This window comes from Rhinatrema bivittatum, chromosome 14 (assembly GCF_901001135.1).
Source record: "Rhinatrema bivittatum chromosome 14, aRhiBiv1.1, whole genome shotgun sequence".
NCBI lineage: Eukaryota > Metazoa > Chordata > Amphibia > Gymnophiona > Rhinatrematidae > Rhinatrema > Rhinatrema bivittatum.
The window spans coordinates 57,177,650-57,197,434 of record NC_042628.1 but is presented as its reverse complement, the minus strand read 5'-3'; the positions used below and the strand labels follow the sequence as shown (position 1 = coordinate 57,197,434).

General features: G+C 51.8%; 1 protein-coding gene across 6 annotated transcripts in view; it reads right to left on the bottom strand.

The window, feature by feature from the left end:
* XRCC1 (X-ray repair cross complementing 1) overlaps nucleotides 1-16,787 on the bottom strand; it is a 339,102-nt gene extending 322,315 nt beyond the window's left edge. For 3 of the 6 annotated variants that reach the window (XM_029576094.1, XM_029576096.1, XM_029576095.1), the window contains exons 1-3: nucleotides 16,502-16,786; nucleotides 15,385-15,477; nucleotides 3,196-3,303 (exon numbers count right to left, since the gene is read on the bottom strand). In XM_029576094.1, coding sequence (XP_029431954.1) covers nucleotides 3,196-3,303; nucleotides 15,385-15,477; nucleotides 16,502-16,552 — 252 coding nt within the window. In that variant the 5' untranslated portion in view covers nucleotides 16,553-16,786. Of the gene's footprint in view, nucleotides 1-3,195; nucleotides 3,304-15,384; nucleotides 15,478-16,424 lie in introns of all 6 variants that reach the window. The other 3 variants (XR_003852563.1, XM_029576097.1, XM_029576098.1) reach the window with 2 other exon arrangements.
* Between the last annotated feature and the right edge of the window lie 2,998 nt (nucleotides 16,788-19,785).

The following is a 19,785-nucleotide window of genomic DNA, read 5'->3' as shown; positions in this document are numbered from 1 at the left end:
CCGCGCCTAGGCTTCGGGGCTGCACGAGCTGGTTGACTAGCCTCCTTCGTGGCCAAAATAGACAGGTCTTCCCCACCAGGAAGGCAAGCAGAGCCTCTCCCTCGAGAGCCGCGCGCGTTCCCACACGCGCGGCAGGCTGTGCCGCGTGGCATTGAGAAAAAAAGAAAAAAAAAAATAAAGATAAAAAAATAAAATACACCCCGACGCAAAAACTGACGGCGCCGCCGAGCAATGAATTAGTGAAAACAAACCGCAAGAAAAAGACTGCCGACAGAAAGAAATAAAAATATAAATTTTTTTTTTTTACCTGACAAAAACGCCGCAGACCCCTGGAGCTGCTCCAAATAGGGTGAGTGAGCCGGGCCCCCCGGTATCACCCTGACCAGGAGTGGTTGCTGGGTAAATAACCTCCCCAACTCCGGCGACCTCAGAACCAGGAGGGATAGTCCGTTCAGGACCTCCCGACCTCCTGGGAGGCAGTGAAGCGGCTGCTGAGGAAAGCTAGACCGCTGAACTTAACTTTTTTTTTTAATCTTAAAGGAAGTCTCAAAAAAAAAACCTAGCAACCTTACTAAAAAGAATTCCTAAACAAACTAACAAGAAAAAAAAACTACCACAGACTGAGGGTTAGGCATGTCCACCTCTGCTGGGAGACAGAGAAATACTGACGGACTGCAGGTGGCACCTCAGGATATACGTCAGAGACAGTAGAATCTTTCACTGTCTCCCTCCGCTGGATTGGTGACATAACCCAGGGTCTGGACTGATCCAGGTACATAGAGGGAACAAGCTTTTTAGTGGCTGAGTAAGTTCTAAAGCATAGCCTTGTTCTATCACACTTAGAACCCGCTGATCCCACATGATCTTGACCCACTCATTAAAAAAAAAAGTCAATCGATCTCCGATGGCCGGGATGGAGGAGTGGGTCGGCTTCGCTTCATTGTGCAGACTTGGCCCCGCTAGGCCCCTGGCTGGAGCCTTCGATTCACTTTGCATCCAGGTCTGCCTCTGTCCTGCACCCAGAGCCCTGCTCTGACGGAAACGCCTTTGGCCTCGAAAGCGAACCAGCAAAAAAACCTTTTGGCCCTTTAGGCTTGTCTTCCAGTAGCTTGTGCACTTTATTATCACTTTATTATCTGTTCCAAGTCCTCTCCAAAAAGGAGCTTGCCCTTAAAAGGGAGCACTCTCAGCTGAGCCTTTGTCTACAACCACAAGAGTCTTCTAGCCAATACCACAAAGACCGTTGTCCTAGAAAAGGTGCAAATAAGATCATATAAGGCGTCAGCTCCGTAAGCTACCGCTGCTTCTAAGCGCTCCGCTTGTTCAGATTCCTGGGGCAAGAGATTCCTGGCACTCTGCAGCTGCTGCACCCATCTCAGGCTTGCCCGAAGCATAAAAATGCTGCACACTGCAGCATGGATGCCCAAAGCAGAGACTTCAAAAATCTTTTTGAGGTGCACCTCGAGCTTCCTGTCCTGTAGATCCTTCAGAGCTACAGGAATGGTGGTTCTCTTGATGACCATAGACACAGAAGCATCCACCTTCGGCACCTTCAAGAGCTCTAGGGACCCCATAGACAAGGAATAAAGCTTACCCGTAGCCCTACTAAACTTAAGACCAGTCTCCAGAGTGTGCCACTCCCTGACCATCAATTGCTTAACCATTCTATGGAAAGGAAAATTCCTGGCCGGGCCTCTCAAACCAGCCATGACCGGATCCACCGTGTCCTGGTCTGGCTTCTCCTGTGGCACCGCTATTCCCAGCTCCGCTAGGACATGTGGGATCAGAGGACTCAGCTCCTCTCTCTGAAACACACGCACGACCTTCGGGTCATCACCTTCCATAGTGGGAATTTTCCACGGTTCCTCCTGATCTGGGCCACTGATGGGAGGAGTGTCACAGAGAGGAACATCCCCTGAGGGCAGCCCCTGGTCGGATTCTTCGGAGGAAAGGTCATCTGCAACCCTCTGTGCCGCTGAACCTCTGACAGTATGAATACTTGTAGTCCCCGGCATCTCTGACAATCTGGGCAACTTTCTGGGTGGGCCCCCAGAGGCTCTACCACTGGGAGAGCAAATCCTCTTGCCTCAACTCGCCATATAAGTCTCATGTAATAAGAGAATAAGATCTGGGGAAAATTGTGGGCCTCCTCTGGGCTCGAATTGGCCGGTGACAGAGCTAGCAGGAGATCCCCTCCACCTACCGCCCTCTATTCAGCAGTCACAAAAGGTTTTAAGATGGCCGCCATTCCTGCGCTCAAAGGAAACAGGTCGTCCATGCCCTGCCAAGCAGTCGGCGAGCTACCAGGGCTGTGCTGCTTGGATGCCACCAGAGATCCCCGTGACGGGCCCTCTACACTGTTCTCCCCACATGCAGAGCAGTGGCTAACACGCGGCACAGCCGGCGTGACCGAGACCACTCTACAGACACAGACGCTAGCAAAAGGAGGATCAGGAACCACGGGACTGAAGCAGTTTGTACACCCTACCTCCCCTCACTGCCAGCGACGGGGTGAGAGCTGGAAAGCACCAGCAACCGCTTCAGTGCTGCAAACTGCCTTGCCTGTTTTCCCCCCCCCCCCCTTTTTTTTTTTTCAAAAAAACTTTACAAACAAGAAAGAAAGGAAGGAAGGAAGGGAGTACTTTCCTGAAGAATGGAGGCAAAGCCTTCCCATGATCCTCACTGAAGGGAAGGGAGCTGGACCACCAGCTGTCACCCCCAGTATCTCAGAGAGCAAAATTGGGGTTCCCAACCCCTGCTCATTCGCAACCTGCTACCAGGAGGAATGGTCCCACCAGGACCAGACAACCTCCTGGGAGGAAATTCTCAACTTTCTTTTTTTTATTTCTTTATTTTTTTTTGATCAGGTACAGAACCACAGGTTTTGCACCACCTTCATCTGCTGGAGACAGAGAAATACAGAAATACTGAGGAGATGCAGGTGGCACACAGAGTTAAGAGGTGGTGCCTGCAAAACTTTCTCTGTCTCCATCTGCTGGAGGGGAGGCAAAACCCAGGAGACTGGACCGATCTGTGTACATACAGGGAATGTGTGTCTGTACACACTGGGTCTCAAATATGTGCTTTATTTATATTCCACTTTTTCAGGCACTTCAAAAATCACATATATATTCATTACCAGATCAGGTAGGTTTGCCTTAAGGACATGGTTGGGAAACCACTAGTCTACCTTACCTCGTAATCCTGCTCACTGACAGAAGTGGAATGTCCCACCAGCACCTCCACAAACGCAGAACACTCATTCCCGACATCGATGCTGTGTATTTGCTCTTCCTTCTCAAACTGTAAGGAGACAATGTAGGGAGAGAAACGAGAAATCAGCATTGGCACCATCTGTGCACAAAAAATGGTACAGGATACTTCACTGAGTTACAGTATCACCCTGTCTTGAAGAATTTATAATCTAAATGATCACAGAATAATTAAGTGGTGTATTCAAGGCCACAAAGTGAACAGAAAGGTGTACATTCCAACCAGGAGCTCTTTAATCATGTACTGCACAACCAAATCAATGATATGTTCTTCTTTATACTGCAACAGGGGAGAGGAGATGACTGCTGAGTATTGACATGGGACAAAAGCTTTATAACCAAGACAAAAAGTGAGTTACAAAAAAGGCAATTGAGGATTCCACTATTACACATAACAGCAGGGAAGAAGAGCCATCATTCAGAACATGCAGGAAGAGATAGCAAAAAATGATTTTTGTGCTGTAATAAAAGAAACCCTGCGGCAGTGAACAAAAATAAATGCACACAGATTTTTATCACTTGTGCTTGTCAATTTTATACTGTGATTGTGAATTATGCTTTTTACATTTGAAATCAGGAGACAGAGTGAAAATTGGAGAAATTACTTACCTGATAATTTCGTTTTCCTTCGTGTAGACAGATGGATTCAGGACCAATGGGTATAATGTACTCCTGATAGCAGTTGGGAGACTGAGTCAGATTTCAAGCTGAAGTCAGCCTACATATACCCATGCAGGAAGCTTAGCTCTTCAGTATACTCTTCAAAAAGCAATTGTGGATATATGTGTGCTCTAATAACTTGATTAACTAGGACTGGTTCAACTGATTTCCAATTGGAGACCGCCAGTGCACTCAACCGAAAAACACCGACACCCGGCAACTATGGGTGTCTTGAACTAGGGGTAATACCTGGCTTACCCGTGCTTGTCTTGCTCTCGGGGATTGTCACCCGAGGTTTCCTGATTTTGGGGCAGCCGTGGGCGGGATGCTGAGTCCATCTGTCTACACTAAGTACTGCCCTTACAAATGATGTGTCCTCCCATGCCTGGACATCCAGGTAAGTATGGAGGACCACGTGGCCGCCCGACAGATCTCGGCGGGTGACAGCATCTTGGTTTCAGCCCACGACACTGCCTAGGCCCTTGTGGAATGTGCCTTGACTTGTAGAGGCGGAGGTTTCCCTGCCTCTTCGTAGGCCGCCTTGATTACTTCTTTGATCCAGCGGGCTATGGTTGCCCGCGAGGCCGCTTCCCCTTGTTTCTTCACGCTGTGAAAGACGAATAGGTGATCAGTCTTTCATACAGATTCCGATCTTTCCAGGTATCAGACTAGGAATCTGCCGTCGTTTAGGTGGCAAAGATGGCATGAGTCTTCAGAGTCCTTGCGTTCGTCTGGAGATGGTATAGATATGGTTTGGTTGAGATGAAATTGAGAAACCACCTTTGGAAGAAAAGAGAGAACTGTTCGTAGTTGTATGGATCCCGGTGTGAACCTGAGGAACGGTTCTCGACAGGATAGGGCTTGAAGCTCGGAGATGCAACGGGCCGAACATATTGCCACCAGGAATGCAGTCTTCAAGGTCAGTAGCCATAGTGACAGACCGTGAGGTCTGAAGGAAGCTCCCGCTAGGAAGTCTAGTACTAGATTGAGATTTCATAGGGGCACTGGCCACTTTAAGGGTGGTCGGATTTGTTTGACCCCTCTCAAGAAGTGGGAAACATCTGGATGGGTTGATAGACTGATGCCGTCCACTTTGGCTCTGAAGCAGGCCAGCGCAGCCACCTGAACCTTGAGGGAGTTGAGGGACAACCCCTTCTTCAAGCCGTCCTGCAGAAATTCCAGGATCATGGGGATTTTGACTGTCCGCGGAAGGATCTCGCGGTCCTCACACCAGGCTTCAAATAGTCTCCATATTCGTATGTAAGCTAAAGACGTGGAAAACTTGCATGCTCGGAGCAAGGTGTCAATCACTGCCTTAGAGTATCCGCTCTTCTTCAGGCGAGTCCTCTCAATGGCCAGACCATAAGAGAGAACTGAGTTGGGTCTTCGTGGAGGATCGGTCTTTGCCAGAGCAGGTCCCTGTGTGGAGGTAGGCACAGAGGGTTCCCCGCAAGAAGTCTTCGCATGTCTGTGAACCATGGCCTTCTTGGCCAGTCCGGGGCTAGCCCCCTGTGGTGTTCTACTTTGCGGATGATCCCGCCCAGTAGTGGCCATGGGGGAAAGGCGTACAGCAGGTCTTCCTGTGGCCAGGTCTGGACGAGGGCGTAAATTCATTGGGATTGTGGTTCTCTTCTGCGGCTGAAGAACTTGGGAACTTGGGCGTTGGACCGGGTTGCCTGGATATCCATGGCTGGGGTTCCCCAGCGGTTTACTATCAACTGGAAGGCTGTGGTCGACAGCGTCCATTCCCCTGGGTCTAGACTCTCTCTGCTGAGGTAGTCTGCAGTGACGTTGTCTTTTTCCGCGATGTGGGCGGCTGAGATACCTTGCAGGTTTGCTTCCGTCCATGCCATTAGGGGGTCTATTTCCAGGGACACCTGTTGGCTTCTGGTTCCTCCCTGGCGGTTGATGTAGGCAACAGTCATGTCGGACAACGCCACAACAGACAGATTCACCCCGGAGTCTGTGACTGAATTGTAGACAGGCTAGCCTGACTGCTCGGGCTTCCAGTCGGTTTATATTCCATCCCGACTCTTCCTTGTCCCATTGCCCCTGGGTCGTCAGCTCCTAGAGTGGGCTCCCCACCCTCGCAGGCTCGCATCCGTGGTGAGCAAGATCCAGGTCGGTGGGGATAGTCTTACTCCCTTGCTCAAATGGTCTTCCTGTAGCTACCATTGGAGCTGGGTCCGAACCTCTGCCGGTAGCTAGAGGCGAACGAAGTAGTTCTGGGACATCGGATTCCATCGTGACAGCAGGGAACTTTGTAGTGGGCGCATGTGGGCCCTTGCCCATGGGACGACTTCTAGGATTGATGCCATGGGACCGAGGACTTGGAGGTAGACCCATACCTTGGGGCGAGCATAGTTCAACAGTTTTCGCAAATGATCCATCAGTTTCCTTCTCCTTGTAGTGGGAAGAATGATCTTGTCTTATTTGGTGTCGAACCGGACTCCCAAGTACTCTAGCAACTGGGAGGGCTGCAGGCAGCTTTTGGCTGTGTTGACGACCCACCCGAGATTCTACAGTAGATTCTTGATTCTGGTGGTCACCTGGTAACTTTCCTCTGGAGATTTTACCCTGATCAGCCAATCGTCCAGATACAGATGTATGAGGATTCCTTCCTTCCTCAGTGTCGCCGCCACGACCACCATGATTTTGGTGGACGTCAGATGAGCGGTAGCTAGTCCGAAGGGTAGCACCCGGAACTGGTAATGATGGTCCAGCATCGCAAAGCGTAGGAAGCACTGATGGTCGTGGTTGACCGGGATGTGGAGATAGGCTTTGGATAGATCCAGTGAAGTCAGGAATTCTCCCGGTTGTACTGCCCTTATGACTGAGCGTAGGGTTTCCATGCAGAAGTGCGGTACCTTCAGGTAGCGATTGACGGTCTTGAAGTCCAGGATGGGCCGAAACGTTCCCTCCTTCTTGGGGATGATAAAATACATGGAATAGTGATCAGTATTTTGTTGGTGCGTGGGCACCGAGGTTATCGCCTTTAGGCTGAGTAGTTTTGTCAGTGTAGTTTCCACTGCCGTCCTCTTGGAGAGGAGTGGCATGGTGATCTCACAAATTTGTCTGGAGGGATGCTGTAGAAGTCCAGATAGTATCCCTCTCGAATGATGGTTAGGACCCACTTGTCAGACGTTATCTCGACCCATCTTTGGTAGAAGAGGGTAAAGTCTGGCCCCTATGGCTTCTTCTAGTGGATGGTTCTGTTGATTCTCATTGTGGGGTGTGGCAGGGGCCTGTACCTGAGCCGGCTCCCCTCTTGTTGTGCCTGTTCTGAAAGGACTGGGCCCTGCCTGCGGGGCAAGGTGCTTGGTATGTGTTTTTATTCGGTCTAGAAACGCTGGGCTCCTCTGCCCTTGGTTCTTCGGGGAGAGGATGCTGGGTTCTTTTGTTCCTGTCTTCTGGTAACTGAGGGACTGGGGGATTCGCCCCATTTGTTGGCTAACTTCTCCAGTTCGCTTCCGAACAGGAGGGATCCTGTAAAAGGCATTCTCGTGAGTTTCGTCTTGGAGGTTGCATCGGCTGACCAATTTCGGAGCCTTAGTTGCCTTCTGGCTGCCACTATGGATGAGACGCCCCTGGCAGAGGTGCGCACCAGGTCTGAGGTCACGTCCATGAGGAAAGATATCGCCGGTTCTAATGTTTTGGCGGAAGTGGTTGCGTCCCTGGAGAGGAGCAAGCAGGTACGTGTCACCATGGCGCAGCAGGAGGAGATTTGCAGGGTCATTGCTGCGACATCAAATGACTGTTAAAGGATGGATTCCTGATGTCTGTCCTGAGCGTCCTTGAGTACAGCTCCTCCTTCGACTGGGATGGTAGTGCGCTTTGAGATAGGGCAGAACATGGCGTCCACTTTTGGGAACCCTAGGCGTTCTTTGGCCATGGGTTCCAGGGGGTATAGGGCTTCTGGGGCCCATCCTCCTTTGAAGCTGGCCTCTGGGGCATTCCATTCTAGGTCAATCAGTTGTATGGCCTGCAGCTTTGGAAAATAGCATGAGGCCTGACGGAGACCAACCAGAAAAGAAATTAGGTCTTACCTCCGATAATTTTCGTTCCTGTAGTACCAAGGATCAGTCCAGACTCCTGGGTTTTGCCTCCGCACCAGCAGATGGAGACAGAGCAAGATTTGACAGGCTCTGCCACAAGTACCAGGGTGCCACCCACAGCCTGTCAGTATAACAATGTCAAAGCAGAATGCCCTGAAACTGAAAACTAGCTGTATACCGGAAGCTTAACAGAGAACCCTGGGCTCACTGACCCCAACGAGAGACCTGCCCCAGAAAACAAAAACACAAAACATATAATAACTGTACTGCATGAAAGTCCCCCAAAAACACCTCATAAGGAAAAACACAGCGGACTCTCCGAGACTGAGAAAACTACTGAGGGTGAGATTCTGGACTGATCCTTGGTACTACAGAAACGAAAATTCTCAGAGGTAAGACCTAATTTTCTTTTCCCTGTACGTACCGGATCAGTCCAGACTCATGGGATGTACCAGAGCCGAGACTACTTGGGATGGGATCCAGAGAGGCCCGCTCTTAATACGCCTGCTCCGAAATTGCCTTGCCTTCCCTTGAGCCCTGGATATCCAGTCGATAATGACGCACAAAGGTATGCAAGGATTTCCAAGTTGCAGCCCTGCAGATCTCCTGCGGAGAAATCTGCATACACTCCGCCCAGGAAGCCGCCTGGGACCACGTCGAATGAGCCTTGAGACCCTGTGGGAGAGGCCTACCACTGAGTAGATAAGAGGAGCCTATGGCCTCCTTCAACCAACGAGAAAACGGTGGCCTTGGAGGCAATATTGCCCCTTTTTGGACCCTGACAAAGCACAAAAAGGTGATCCAATAAACGAAAGTTATTAGTCACTTCCAAATATCGTAACAGTGTTCTATGCACATCCAACTTCTTCAGATCCCTCGATACTGGATCCACCCCGTCAATATCCGCAAAGGAGGGAAGATCCACCAACTGATTTAAATGAAACGAAGAAACCACTTTCGGGAGAAACGAGGGAACCGTGCGCAGAGTAACTCCGGAGTCAGAGATCCGCAGGAAAGGCTCCCTACAGGACAAGGCCTGAAGTTCTGACACTTTTCTAGCTGACGCGATCGCCACCAAGAACACTGCCTTCAAAGTAAGGTCTTTAAGGGTCGCCCTCTTTAAAGGCTCAAAAGGAGGAGCACACAGGGCCCTGAGAACCACATTCAAGTTCCAGGAGGGACACGGAACCTTCGAGGGCGGACGCAACCGATTCGCCCCCTTCAAAAACCAGGTAACATCAGGATGCGCCACCAGGGGTCTCCCTTCGAGATGCAACCAAGAGCCGCTACCTGTACCCTCAAAGAATCACAGGACAGCCCCTTAGCTAAGCCATCTTGCAGAAAGGCCAAAATGGCGGAAACGAACGCCCGGGTGGAGGGAATCGAATGCTCAACGCATCAGGATTCGAAAACCTTCCACACTCGCTAAGGAAGTTGACCTCTTACGTGATCTCAGCAAAGTAGAAACCACCACATCCGAATAGCCTTTGTTCTTTAGTCGACGCCTCTCAGAAGCCATGCCGCTAGACAAAAGTGATCTACCTGATCGCAACACACGGGCCCCTGATGAAGGAGATCCGGGAGGTACGGGAAACGCAGCGGTCCTCCACTGCTAGGTTGACTAGATCTGCAAACCAGGGCCGTCGCAGCCATTCGGGAGCCACCAGAATGACCTCGAAGGGATGAGCTTCTATGCACCGAAGAACCCTGCCGATCAGAGGCCAGGGAGGGAAGACATACAGAAGAATCGTTGTTGGCCAGGGCAACGCTAAGGCGTCCACTCCTTCTGCCCCCATGTCTCTTCGACGGGCAAAGAACCGTGGAGCCTTGGCGTTCTGGAAGGTCGCCATCAGATCCATGGCCGGCGCGCCCCATCTGTCGCAGATGAGTTGAAAAGCCCTGTCTGCCAGTTCCCACTCTCCTGGGTCGAGTTGATGGCAGCTCAAGAAGTCTGCATGCATGTTGTCGACCCCTGTTATGTGGGACGCCGCTATGCTGATCAGGTAACGCTCCGCCCACTGCATTCGAAGGCCACCGGCTGACTTCTGGTTCCTCCTTGACTATTGATGTAGGCCACTGTGGTCGCATTGTCGGAGAGAACCCTGACCGACTTTCCCTGAATCAAGGGAAGAAAGACCTGCAACGCCAGGCACACCGCCCTGGTCTCCAAACAATTGATCGACCAGTGAGACTCGGCTGAGGACCAGCAACCCTGAACCGACTTCCGTAGACAAACCGCTCCCCAACCGAGGAGGCTCGCATCCGTGGTGACCACCGTCCATTCCGGCGTCATGAGGGGAACTCTCCGAAGAAAGTTGGCCGAACACAGCCACCATCCTAGACTGAGACGAGCCGGCTTCGTCAATGGCACTGGAAGGTAGAATTGCTCGGACACTGGACTCCATCGGGAAAGCAACGCGGACTGTAAGGGCCGCATGTCCGCAAATGACCAGGGAACCAGGTCCAACGTCGACGCCATGGAGCCTATCATCTGTAGATAATCCCAAACCAAACCATCGGCGGTTGCTTCAGTAGTAAAGACCGAACCTGCCCCTGTAATGTGTGACAACACCCCGACGAGAGGAAGACCGCCCCTCGGCGAGTATCAAACAAAGCTCCCAAAAACTCCAGTGTCTGAGAGGGAGTGAGGTGACTCTTGGTGTTCACTACCCAACTCAGGGAGCGAAACAGCTGACGTACTCGACTGATCGCCGACTGTCAGAGGGACTCTGATTTCACACGAATCAACCAATCGTCCAAGTACGGGTGTACCAGCAATCCTTCCAGCCGGAGCTGCACCGCCACGATCACCATGATCTTGGTGAAGGTTCTGGGAGCTGTCACCAGACCAAATGGCAACGCCTGAAACTGTAGTGCTTCCCCAAGACGTAGAACCGAAGATGCCTCTGATGATCCTCCCGGATCCCGATGTGCAGATATGCCTCCGTGAGATCCAGGGACGCCAGGAATTTTCCCAGAGGCATGGAAGCGATGACAGAGCGCAACGTCTCCATGCGAAAATGCGGAATCCACAGGCATCTGTTGACACACTTGAGATCTAGGATGGGGCAGAAGGCCTCTTCCTTCTTTGGCACGACAAAGTAGATGGAGTCATGTCCTCTTCGTTGTTCCAGATGTGGTAATGGCACAATTGCTCCCAGGTCCAGAAGCCCCACCAAGATCTGCTGGACCGCTTGAAGCTTGTCTGCGTGCCCGCAAGGCGACGGGAAAAATCACAGGCGGGGCTGGCGTGCAAAATCTAAAGCATAGCCGTGTCTTATTACCGAGAGTACCCATTGATCCGACGTGATCCTGGTCCATTCCTCGTAGAAGAGAGACAATCTGCCCCCTGCCCTGGGTACTGAGGAATGGCCCGGCCGGACATCATTGTGCGGACTTAGCACAGGAGGTAGCTTGGGAGGAACCAAGCCTGCCAAAACGTTTGCCTCGAAAGGACTGAGTCTGCTGTCTAAACCCCCCCACCGGAAGGAACAAGAAGAGGAAGAAGTACCCGGGCGAGAAACACGAGCTCTGCGATTTCCCCGGAACCTGGACGTAGAAGAGAACGCGGCCCTGGGGCGCACTTTGTCCTCCGGAAGGCAATATCCTTTATTCTCGCCCAAGAGTTGAATCATGTCGTCCAACTCCTTCCCGAACAACAGCTTGCCCTTAAACGGTAAGGAGCCCAGCCTGGATTTAGACGCTCCATCTGCAGACCAATTCCGCAACCACAACAGCCGCCTCACTGAGACAGCCGAAACCATGGAACAAGCAGAGGTACGCAGGTGGTCATGCAGAGCATCCGCGCTTTAAGCCACTACCGCCTCCAGATGACCAGCCTGTTGGGCTTCCTCTTCCGACAGGCCTTCGTTGGCAAGAAGCTGCTGAACCCAGCGCAGCCCGGCCCTTAGCGCGAAATTACTACAAATTGCCGCCCGGGCCCCGAGTGCAGAGACTTCGAAGATCTTCTTCAACTGAACCTCCAGCTTCCGATCCTGGAGATTGTTCAGAGCCGTGGTCCCTGTGACCGAAATGGTAGTCCGCTTTGTGACTGCGGAAACAGCTGTGTCCACCTTGGGGACCCGGAGAACTTCCAATGCGTCCTCCGGCAATGGGTAAAACTTATCCATATCCTTCATGACCTTCAACCCCAAGTCCGGGGTGTCCCATTCCGAAACAGCAAATCCGTAGCCGAGAAATGGAAGGGAAAGGTCGTAGGAGGACCGCTCAGGCCTAACACCACCAGATCCATGGAACCAAGATGAGACACTTCCGGAGGAATGGTGATCCCTAACTCCTCCAGGATTGCGGGAATGAATGGTCCCAGTTCGTCCCTACGAAAGAGATGGATCACTCTAGGATCGTTGCCCTCCAAGGTCTGGCTCTGCCACTTTGTCCCTGGCGACAGGGTCCCGTCTCCCTCTACCCCCCTCGGGGGTGGGGACGGAGCCTACAAATCCTCCTGGTCCGATGTCTCCACAGAGGAATATGACTCCCCCCTCGGGGGGAGAGCCCTCAGGGGCCTCTTCGCCCGCGAGGATTCTGCCTGGGGCAGACCTTATCCACAGGGTGTGGCCCCTCGGGTCCTCCTGCGGCCACTGAAGGTCGTTTGTGGGCCTTAAAGGCCCTATGCATTGCTAATATGAACTCCGAGGAAAAGGAGGAGCAGGAGACGTCCGAATCAGTTCCTGTGTTGACCCCTGTTCCTTCCCCCGTGGGTCCCGCGGGAGAAACCGACCGCAGGACTTGCCGCTAAGGAGAGAGGGCGGCGAGTTTCTGCACCCCCCCCCCCCCCCCACAGTGCCGCGATTGGGGGTCGCTGGCAGAGCTGGCGCCAAAATGGCGGCTTTTGCCGTGCCGGCCTGCAGCTGCTTGGGGAGAGATGCGGGAAGCTCTCCAAACGCGATGGTCATGGCGCTCCGCCTGAATACTACCCCCCCGCACCGAACCTGATTGTTCCTTCGTCGCCAGGGATGCAGGCTGAGCACAGCCCATCCCTGGACAGACGAGCGTGCGCCGCACAGGCCGCGCCACCTGGCATCGCGGCTCGGGACACGCTGCCGACCTGAAAAAACTGCAGAAAAAAAGAAAAACTAACCCTTGGGGGGAAGAACCGAAGCAAAGAAAAACGCCGTCGGGACGCCGCCGCGAAGCCGAAAGAAACTGCTTACCTTTTTTTTTTTTTTTTTGAAACAAAAACGACGCTGTCCCCCGGCGAGTGCTGAAGCGATCTGGCTGGGATGAGTGAGCCAGACTCCCCGGTATTACCCCAACTGGGCTGGCACTAGCCTGCAGGGTCGTCGACCATAAGCCTCAGCGACCTACAACCAGGGGGGATGGTCCCCTCGGGACCTGGCAAACCCCCTGGGAGGCTCAGACCCGATCTGACCTGTCAATTTTTTTTTTTTTAAACCTACTTAGGAGAAGGAGAGAAAAAAAAACCCAAAGCCTAGCTATCCAAAGCCCTTCTTCCCCTAGTCACTAACAATTAACTTAGATCAGTAAAGACTGTGGGTTGAGCCCCCGCCATCTACTGGAGACAGAGTTATACTGACAGGCTGTGGGTGGCACCCTGGTACTTATGGCAGAGCCTGTCAAATCTTGCTCTGTCTCCATCTGCTGGTGTGGAGGCAAATCCCAGGAGTCTGGACTGATCCGGTTCGTAAAGGGAACTGTGTTCATCTTTGGCTCCGCTATGGAATTTGCGCCAGGAATGGACAGCGTCTTCAGGCTCAGAGACACGAGGTCTGGCAGCTCGTCTTTGGAGAAGAACCAAATCATGGTTCGGTATGGTTCCATCCCTAGAGGGATTTCCCCTTCCTCCAAGGAGGCTCTTCCCCCGAGGTGTCTGTGTCCCCTAGGGGGAGGCTTTTGCCCGTCTGGGGCATGTCTCGGGGGGTCCGAGAGGGACTTGGAAGGGCTTGCACTTCTGGTGGAGACTGTGGCTGTGTCGCAGGCGGCACCGATTGTGCCTGGACAAAGGTTTGTAGCTCTTTGAAGAAATCCACCCAGGAAAAGGTCCCTGGGTCCATATTGAATCCCATAGAGTCCCCCGAGGAGCCCATCTGAGGAGGGGCCGGGTCGGAGATACAGAGGATCTATCGTTGGTGGAGCCGGATTCCTCTACTGGCTGGAAGGGGCCTTGCTTCTCTTCCCCGAGTCTCTTCGCACTGCAGGCATAGGGCAGAGGCCACTTCGGGTTGCGCAGCTCTCAGGTGGCAGGCTGGGCAAAGGGCTTGTCCCTTGGCTTTCTTGGCTGGCGGTGCCATGATTTGTGCGCTTGGAGTGGCTCAAAACTCGTCGGTGCGCGTAGGTGCATGCGCCGGGAGACTTAGTTGTGCGCTCCGGGTACGCCGACGATGTGCGTGCAGGATGCGGAAGATGTGCGTGCAGGCCGCTGTTTGTGAGCTTAGTGGGGATGCACATGCTGCTGTGCGCACAGGCTTATCTGTGCACAAGTCCTTTGTGCGCCCAGCTCAGTTATGGGGACAATACGGCGATCAAGGGGAGGAAATGGCGCCAACGACCATGCAGGCAAGATGGCGACCCCTCCAGAGGGTCTCCACGAGTGTGGACCCTCGCACCGGATCTGGGTCTAGACCGGACGGGGCTGCTCAACCCGATTTAACAGATGCAAGAAGGACGATCTGTGCGGCTATCTGAGCCTTGGAGACCGGAGACTTTAAGAAAGTTTTCGACCTTACCTTGTCTCGGCGCTTCCCGGTCTCGTGCCGGGCGGTCTCCGGCTGCGGGGGGAGAAGGAAAATACCTTTACCGCCACGCTCGGTATTGCACCCGCTGCCTCTCAGCCACTCTGGGGGCTAAGTCCACGCCGGGAACCGGCTACCGGACCGAGGCTTACCTCTGAGGGATCTCGGAAATCACCTCAGGAATTCTCGACTGGGGGAGGGACCCTTAGGTATCACCGCAGGAAAGCGGGGCTCGTCTTGTAGAGGTAAGATTTCTCTCTTCTTTAGTTTGGATTTTCTAACACTATGCAAGTGTGTGTAGTGTCCCTAACTGCTTAGGAGACAGAGAAATACTGAAGGGCTAAGCTTCCTGCACGGGTATATGTAGGCTGACGTCAGCTTGAAATCTGACTCCGTCTCCCAACTGCTATCAAGAGTACACTATACCCATTGGTTCTGAGTCCATCTGCTACACACTAGGAAATAAGACTGTTTTCCCAGTGCTGTGTATGGGCAGCATATAAACAATTTTAAATAAATTGCAGTAACCAAGGCTGATAGTTCCCTCAGACTTTAAGAACTGGTTGCTATTCAGAGAAGTGATCAGAAAAGGCCACCCACCCCACAAACACACACACACTAATCTCAACAGGACCACAGGTAAACTGGCAGCACCAGAGAACAAAAAGCAGGAGCGCCTGCACTCACCTGCAAGATAACAGAAACTTGTTTCTCCCCAGCCCTGCTAGACCTCCATTTCCTGTATGTATCAGCTTTCAGCAGATTCTCTGCCCTGTGGGTCTAAGTAAAGATGGGCAAATAACTCGTTAAAAAACAAACCCCATAGACGGTAATCTTAAAACATGCGCATATAGGCATGCAAGTGCTCATACCTTGCAATTTTCAATCTTGTGCAGAGTTACACACTTATGATTTAAAATAAGCCTACCAACGTATGTGTGCTCCTAATTTTAGCAGTTACTCAAGCAAATGTAGCTCGTGTATCTTCCTTATGACTGTCGGCTTTAGCAGGCGCAGTTATGTGGATTTTAAAACATGCTCATGTGAAGGACATTCCCAGTTTTACCAATTAATCCAGCGCTTTGCCTAGTCCATCCCAAGGTCATCAAGATTCCTCTGGTTCTTCAGCCTGCACAACCCCCCCCCCCCCCCCGTTGACCCAGACCCTCATCCAGTCATGTTAGGCCTAAACAGATTTATGTAGATTTACATCTCATCAAGAGCATAAATAATAATGCACAGCTAACAGCCCACCACATGCTGCAGTCACCAGATTTAAAATACAGATGTGCATAAAATTTGGCCCCACCCTGGAATGCGACTGCCACGCCCCCTCCTTTTCTTTTCTTTTTAAATCACGCATGCACATATACACATGTAATTTGCAGCTTTTAAAAAATTAGTTGCTGGGTCCGTATACTTGCATATATGGGCCTTTAACGCAACAACTATTTAACAATACACCCCATAATGAATAATAACAACAGCATTCACTAAGTATTGTAAATAACCTGCCCATTTCTAAGATTCCTTCAGGACTCAAAACAGATTTCATACTGTCTCTTAGAATTGCTTTGAAATATTTTTGATATGTTTTACGAGGGGCCACTGGTGGGCCACCCGCAGAAGTCAGTTACAGCCTTATTTTTCTAGCAGTATAATACTTCTGTCCAGATCAATGTACAGAAAAATAACAAGGACCACAAAGAACAGAAAAACACCCTTACTTTTCTCCCTTCCCCTTGAAACAGATGGGGCACTTCCCTTAGGATGTCTGTCTTCCCTGCATCCCCATTTCTCTTACCGAATCCTCACTGCTGCAGGACACGACATGCTTTACTTTAATCTCTGGCATGTTGCAGTCTTCTGTTATGATGTATATGCCTTAAAGTCCACTGGATCCATACAGAAGGGAGTTACTGAAAGTAAGGTAACCAACTGCCCAGTTTTGGACCAAACAGTCTGATTTTCCTGTCAGCTCTACAGTGTCCGGTTACACTATATAACCGTGTAACCGGACACTGTAAAGTCCGGTGCAGACAAGCAGCAGAGTTAGAAAATGGTGGCCAGTATTGTCCAGCCAGCCGATTGGTGCAGCAGCCAGAAGGGAAACGTTAATCTGATTGGTACCCTAGCAGGGACCAATAAGATTACACAGTCCTCATGTAAGGACGAATCAGATTATGTTTTCTTTCTGGCTCCTGCACCAATCGGCTGGCTGGACACATGTAGGAAACGTAAAAGGCTTCTGCACATGCTCAGACTCATAGCCTATAGGGCATGAGCATCAGAAAGGGGTGGTCCAATGGGGGCTATGGTCCCACCTACCCCACCAATTAGAGAGCTGCAGCTAATGAATGATTGACAAAGTGAGCTTTGATCCCCCTTCCCCCCCCCAGCCTGCAACTTGCTTACAAACAGGCCAATACGGTACAGTGCACTGTTAGCCTGTTCTTGGACCGCGTTTTCTCTTACCCCTTATTCAGTAAGGGGCGGAAAACTCGTGTCCAACCCGCGGCACCTAATGGCACCCTCAACATGCAAATGTATGTTGATGGCCCTATTAGGTATGCACGCGGAATACAGTAAGTAAAATGTGCAGCCAAGCCGCACGTTTTACTCTAAGAAATTAGCGCCTACCCAACGGTAGGCGCTAGTTTCTCCAGGCACCGGGAAAGTGCACAGAAAAGCAGTAAAAACTGCTTTTCTGTGCACCGTCCGACTTAATATCATAGCGATATTAAGTCGGAGGTACCGAAGGGTGTAAAAAGTAAAAAAAAAAAAAAAAAGAAGAAAAAAAATTTAAATTGGGCCGGCGGCTGTCGGGCCGAAAAACGGACGCTCAATTTTGCCGGCGTCCGGTTTCCGAGCTCGTGGCTGTCAGCGGGCTCGAGAACCGACGCCGGCAAAATTGAGCGTCGGCTGTCAAACCCGCTGACAGCCGCCGCTCCGGGTCAAAAGGAGGCGCTAGGGACACGCTAGTATCTTACATTCGGGCCGATTCAGTAAAACCTGGGAGAGCGGAAGAACGCCCGCTCTCCCGGTGCGCGCGATTCAGTATGTAAATTAGGTGGTGCGGTAGAAACAGGCAAAAGGAGGCACTAGGGACACTAGCGCGTCCCTAGCGCCTCCTTTTGACCCGGAGCAGCAGCTGTCAGCGGGTTTGACAGCCGACGCTCAATTTTGCCGGCGTCGGTTCTCGAGCCCGCTGACAGCCACGGGCTCGGAAACCGGACGCCGGCATAATTGAGCATCCGGTTTTCGGCCCAACAACCGCTGGCCCAATTTAATTTTTTTTTCTTCTTTTTTTTTTTTTTTACTTTTTACACCCTTCGGGACCTCTGACTTAATATCGCTATGATATTAAGTCGGAGGGTGCACAGAAAAGCAGTTTTTACTGCTTTTCTGTGCACTTTCCCGGTGCCAGCAGAAACCAGCGCCTACCTTTGGGTATGCGCTAATTTCTTAGAGTAAAATATGCGGCTTGGCTGCACATTTTACTTACTGTATCCCGCGCGCATACCTAATAGGGCCATCAACATGCATTTGCATGTTAAGGGCGCTATTAGGTGCCTTTGGTTGGACGCGCGTTTTCCGCCCCTTACTGAATAAGGGGTAAGGGAAAACGCGCGTCCAAGGGCGCGCCTGAGTAAGATGTAATTTCCACTGCAAGCAAGTTAAAAAAAAATAGCAATTTACATTTTCACTCTTTTTGCTGGTGCTCCTGCTGCTGGTAAGTGTCAGCCTTCCCTGATTCTTGCCGTGGCAGCTGTATTGTGTCCCTGAGTGCAGACTGTGCAGCACGGGAACTGCTGCCTTAGTTTTGCTGTGTTGCATGTGGGACTCAACAGGCTCCTGAAATCCTTCCTGGCCAGAAAGTCTGGTTAAGTACCAGATACATCAGACTTCGAATTCCATCACAGAGATTTGCTCCCAGATTCATCATTACCCACGCATCGGACCTGTTACATACCAGCTTCGGCTGCTCCCTACACTGGAAATACATAATACATTCCATGTATCGCTTTTAAAGCTTGTGATCTTTCTTGGCCTGCTCGGAAAGTTCCTGAGCCACCTCCTTTGGTGGCAGAAACCGACACGACGTACAAGGTCCACAAAGTCCTAGACGACTGTCGTAGGGGCTGCCGATAGGAATACCTCCTTTCCTGGGAGGGATACGGACCCGAAGAGAATTCGTGGGAGCCAGCCTGAAACATCCTGGATAAGAACCTCCTCTTGAACTTCCACTGTGCCCATCCGGGCAAACCCCGACCTCCAGGAGGAGGCATAAAGGAGGGGATACTGTTACGCATGCCGCCCGCAGCAGTCCTGCAGCGCGGCCCTCTCACCTTTTTAGACAGACTCCAGCTCCTGGCTCCTCTTCACTGGTGGCAATGGGCCGCCAGTTCCAACCTCGGGTTCCCTCCAGTGCCTCCGGCTCTGCCCCGCTACCCAGTATTGCCAGCCAAGATGTCCCTGTTTGTTGGGCCTCTCCGCGTGGCCCGAGGAGAGATGCCGCCATCAGCGCCTCGCCCCTTCCTAGGCGCACGCGCATCATTGATTCTTTTAAAGGGCCCGCAGTGGGAACCTGGCCGCGGACCCGAATGCTGACATCAGACTCTTCAGCGCATAAAAGCTCAGGCCTCGCTCCATAGTGTTGCCTTTGCAACAGGTCTCCTCGTACTCGTTGCTGATCCTAGATTTGTCTCATCGTTGTGTTCCTATTTTCCTGTGGTTCCCGGTTCCTGTTCTCCTTGTTCCTGTTTCGTCTATGTGTTGGACTGACTCTCTGGATTTGATCTCCGCTACGCCTGACTACTCTTCAGCTTATCTCCGGCCCCGGGCCTCCACTACGCCTGACTACTCTTCAGCTTCTCTCCGGCCCCGGACTTCTGCTACGCCTGACCACGCCTGCCTTCTCCGTGCCCTGACCCTTGCTTTGAACGACTATGCTACAGACTTTCCTGTGTCCAGATTTCTATGTTGCTTGCTACAACTTCCACTTGCCGCCGGCTCTGATCCTAGCCTGTCAGTGATGCCTCCTCTCGCCTATCTTCTGGACGTAGACTTACAAGGCTTAGGCCTTTC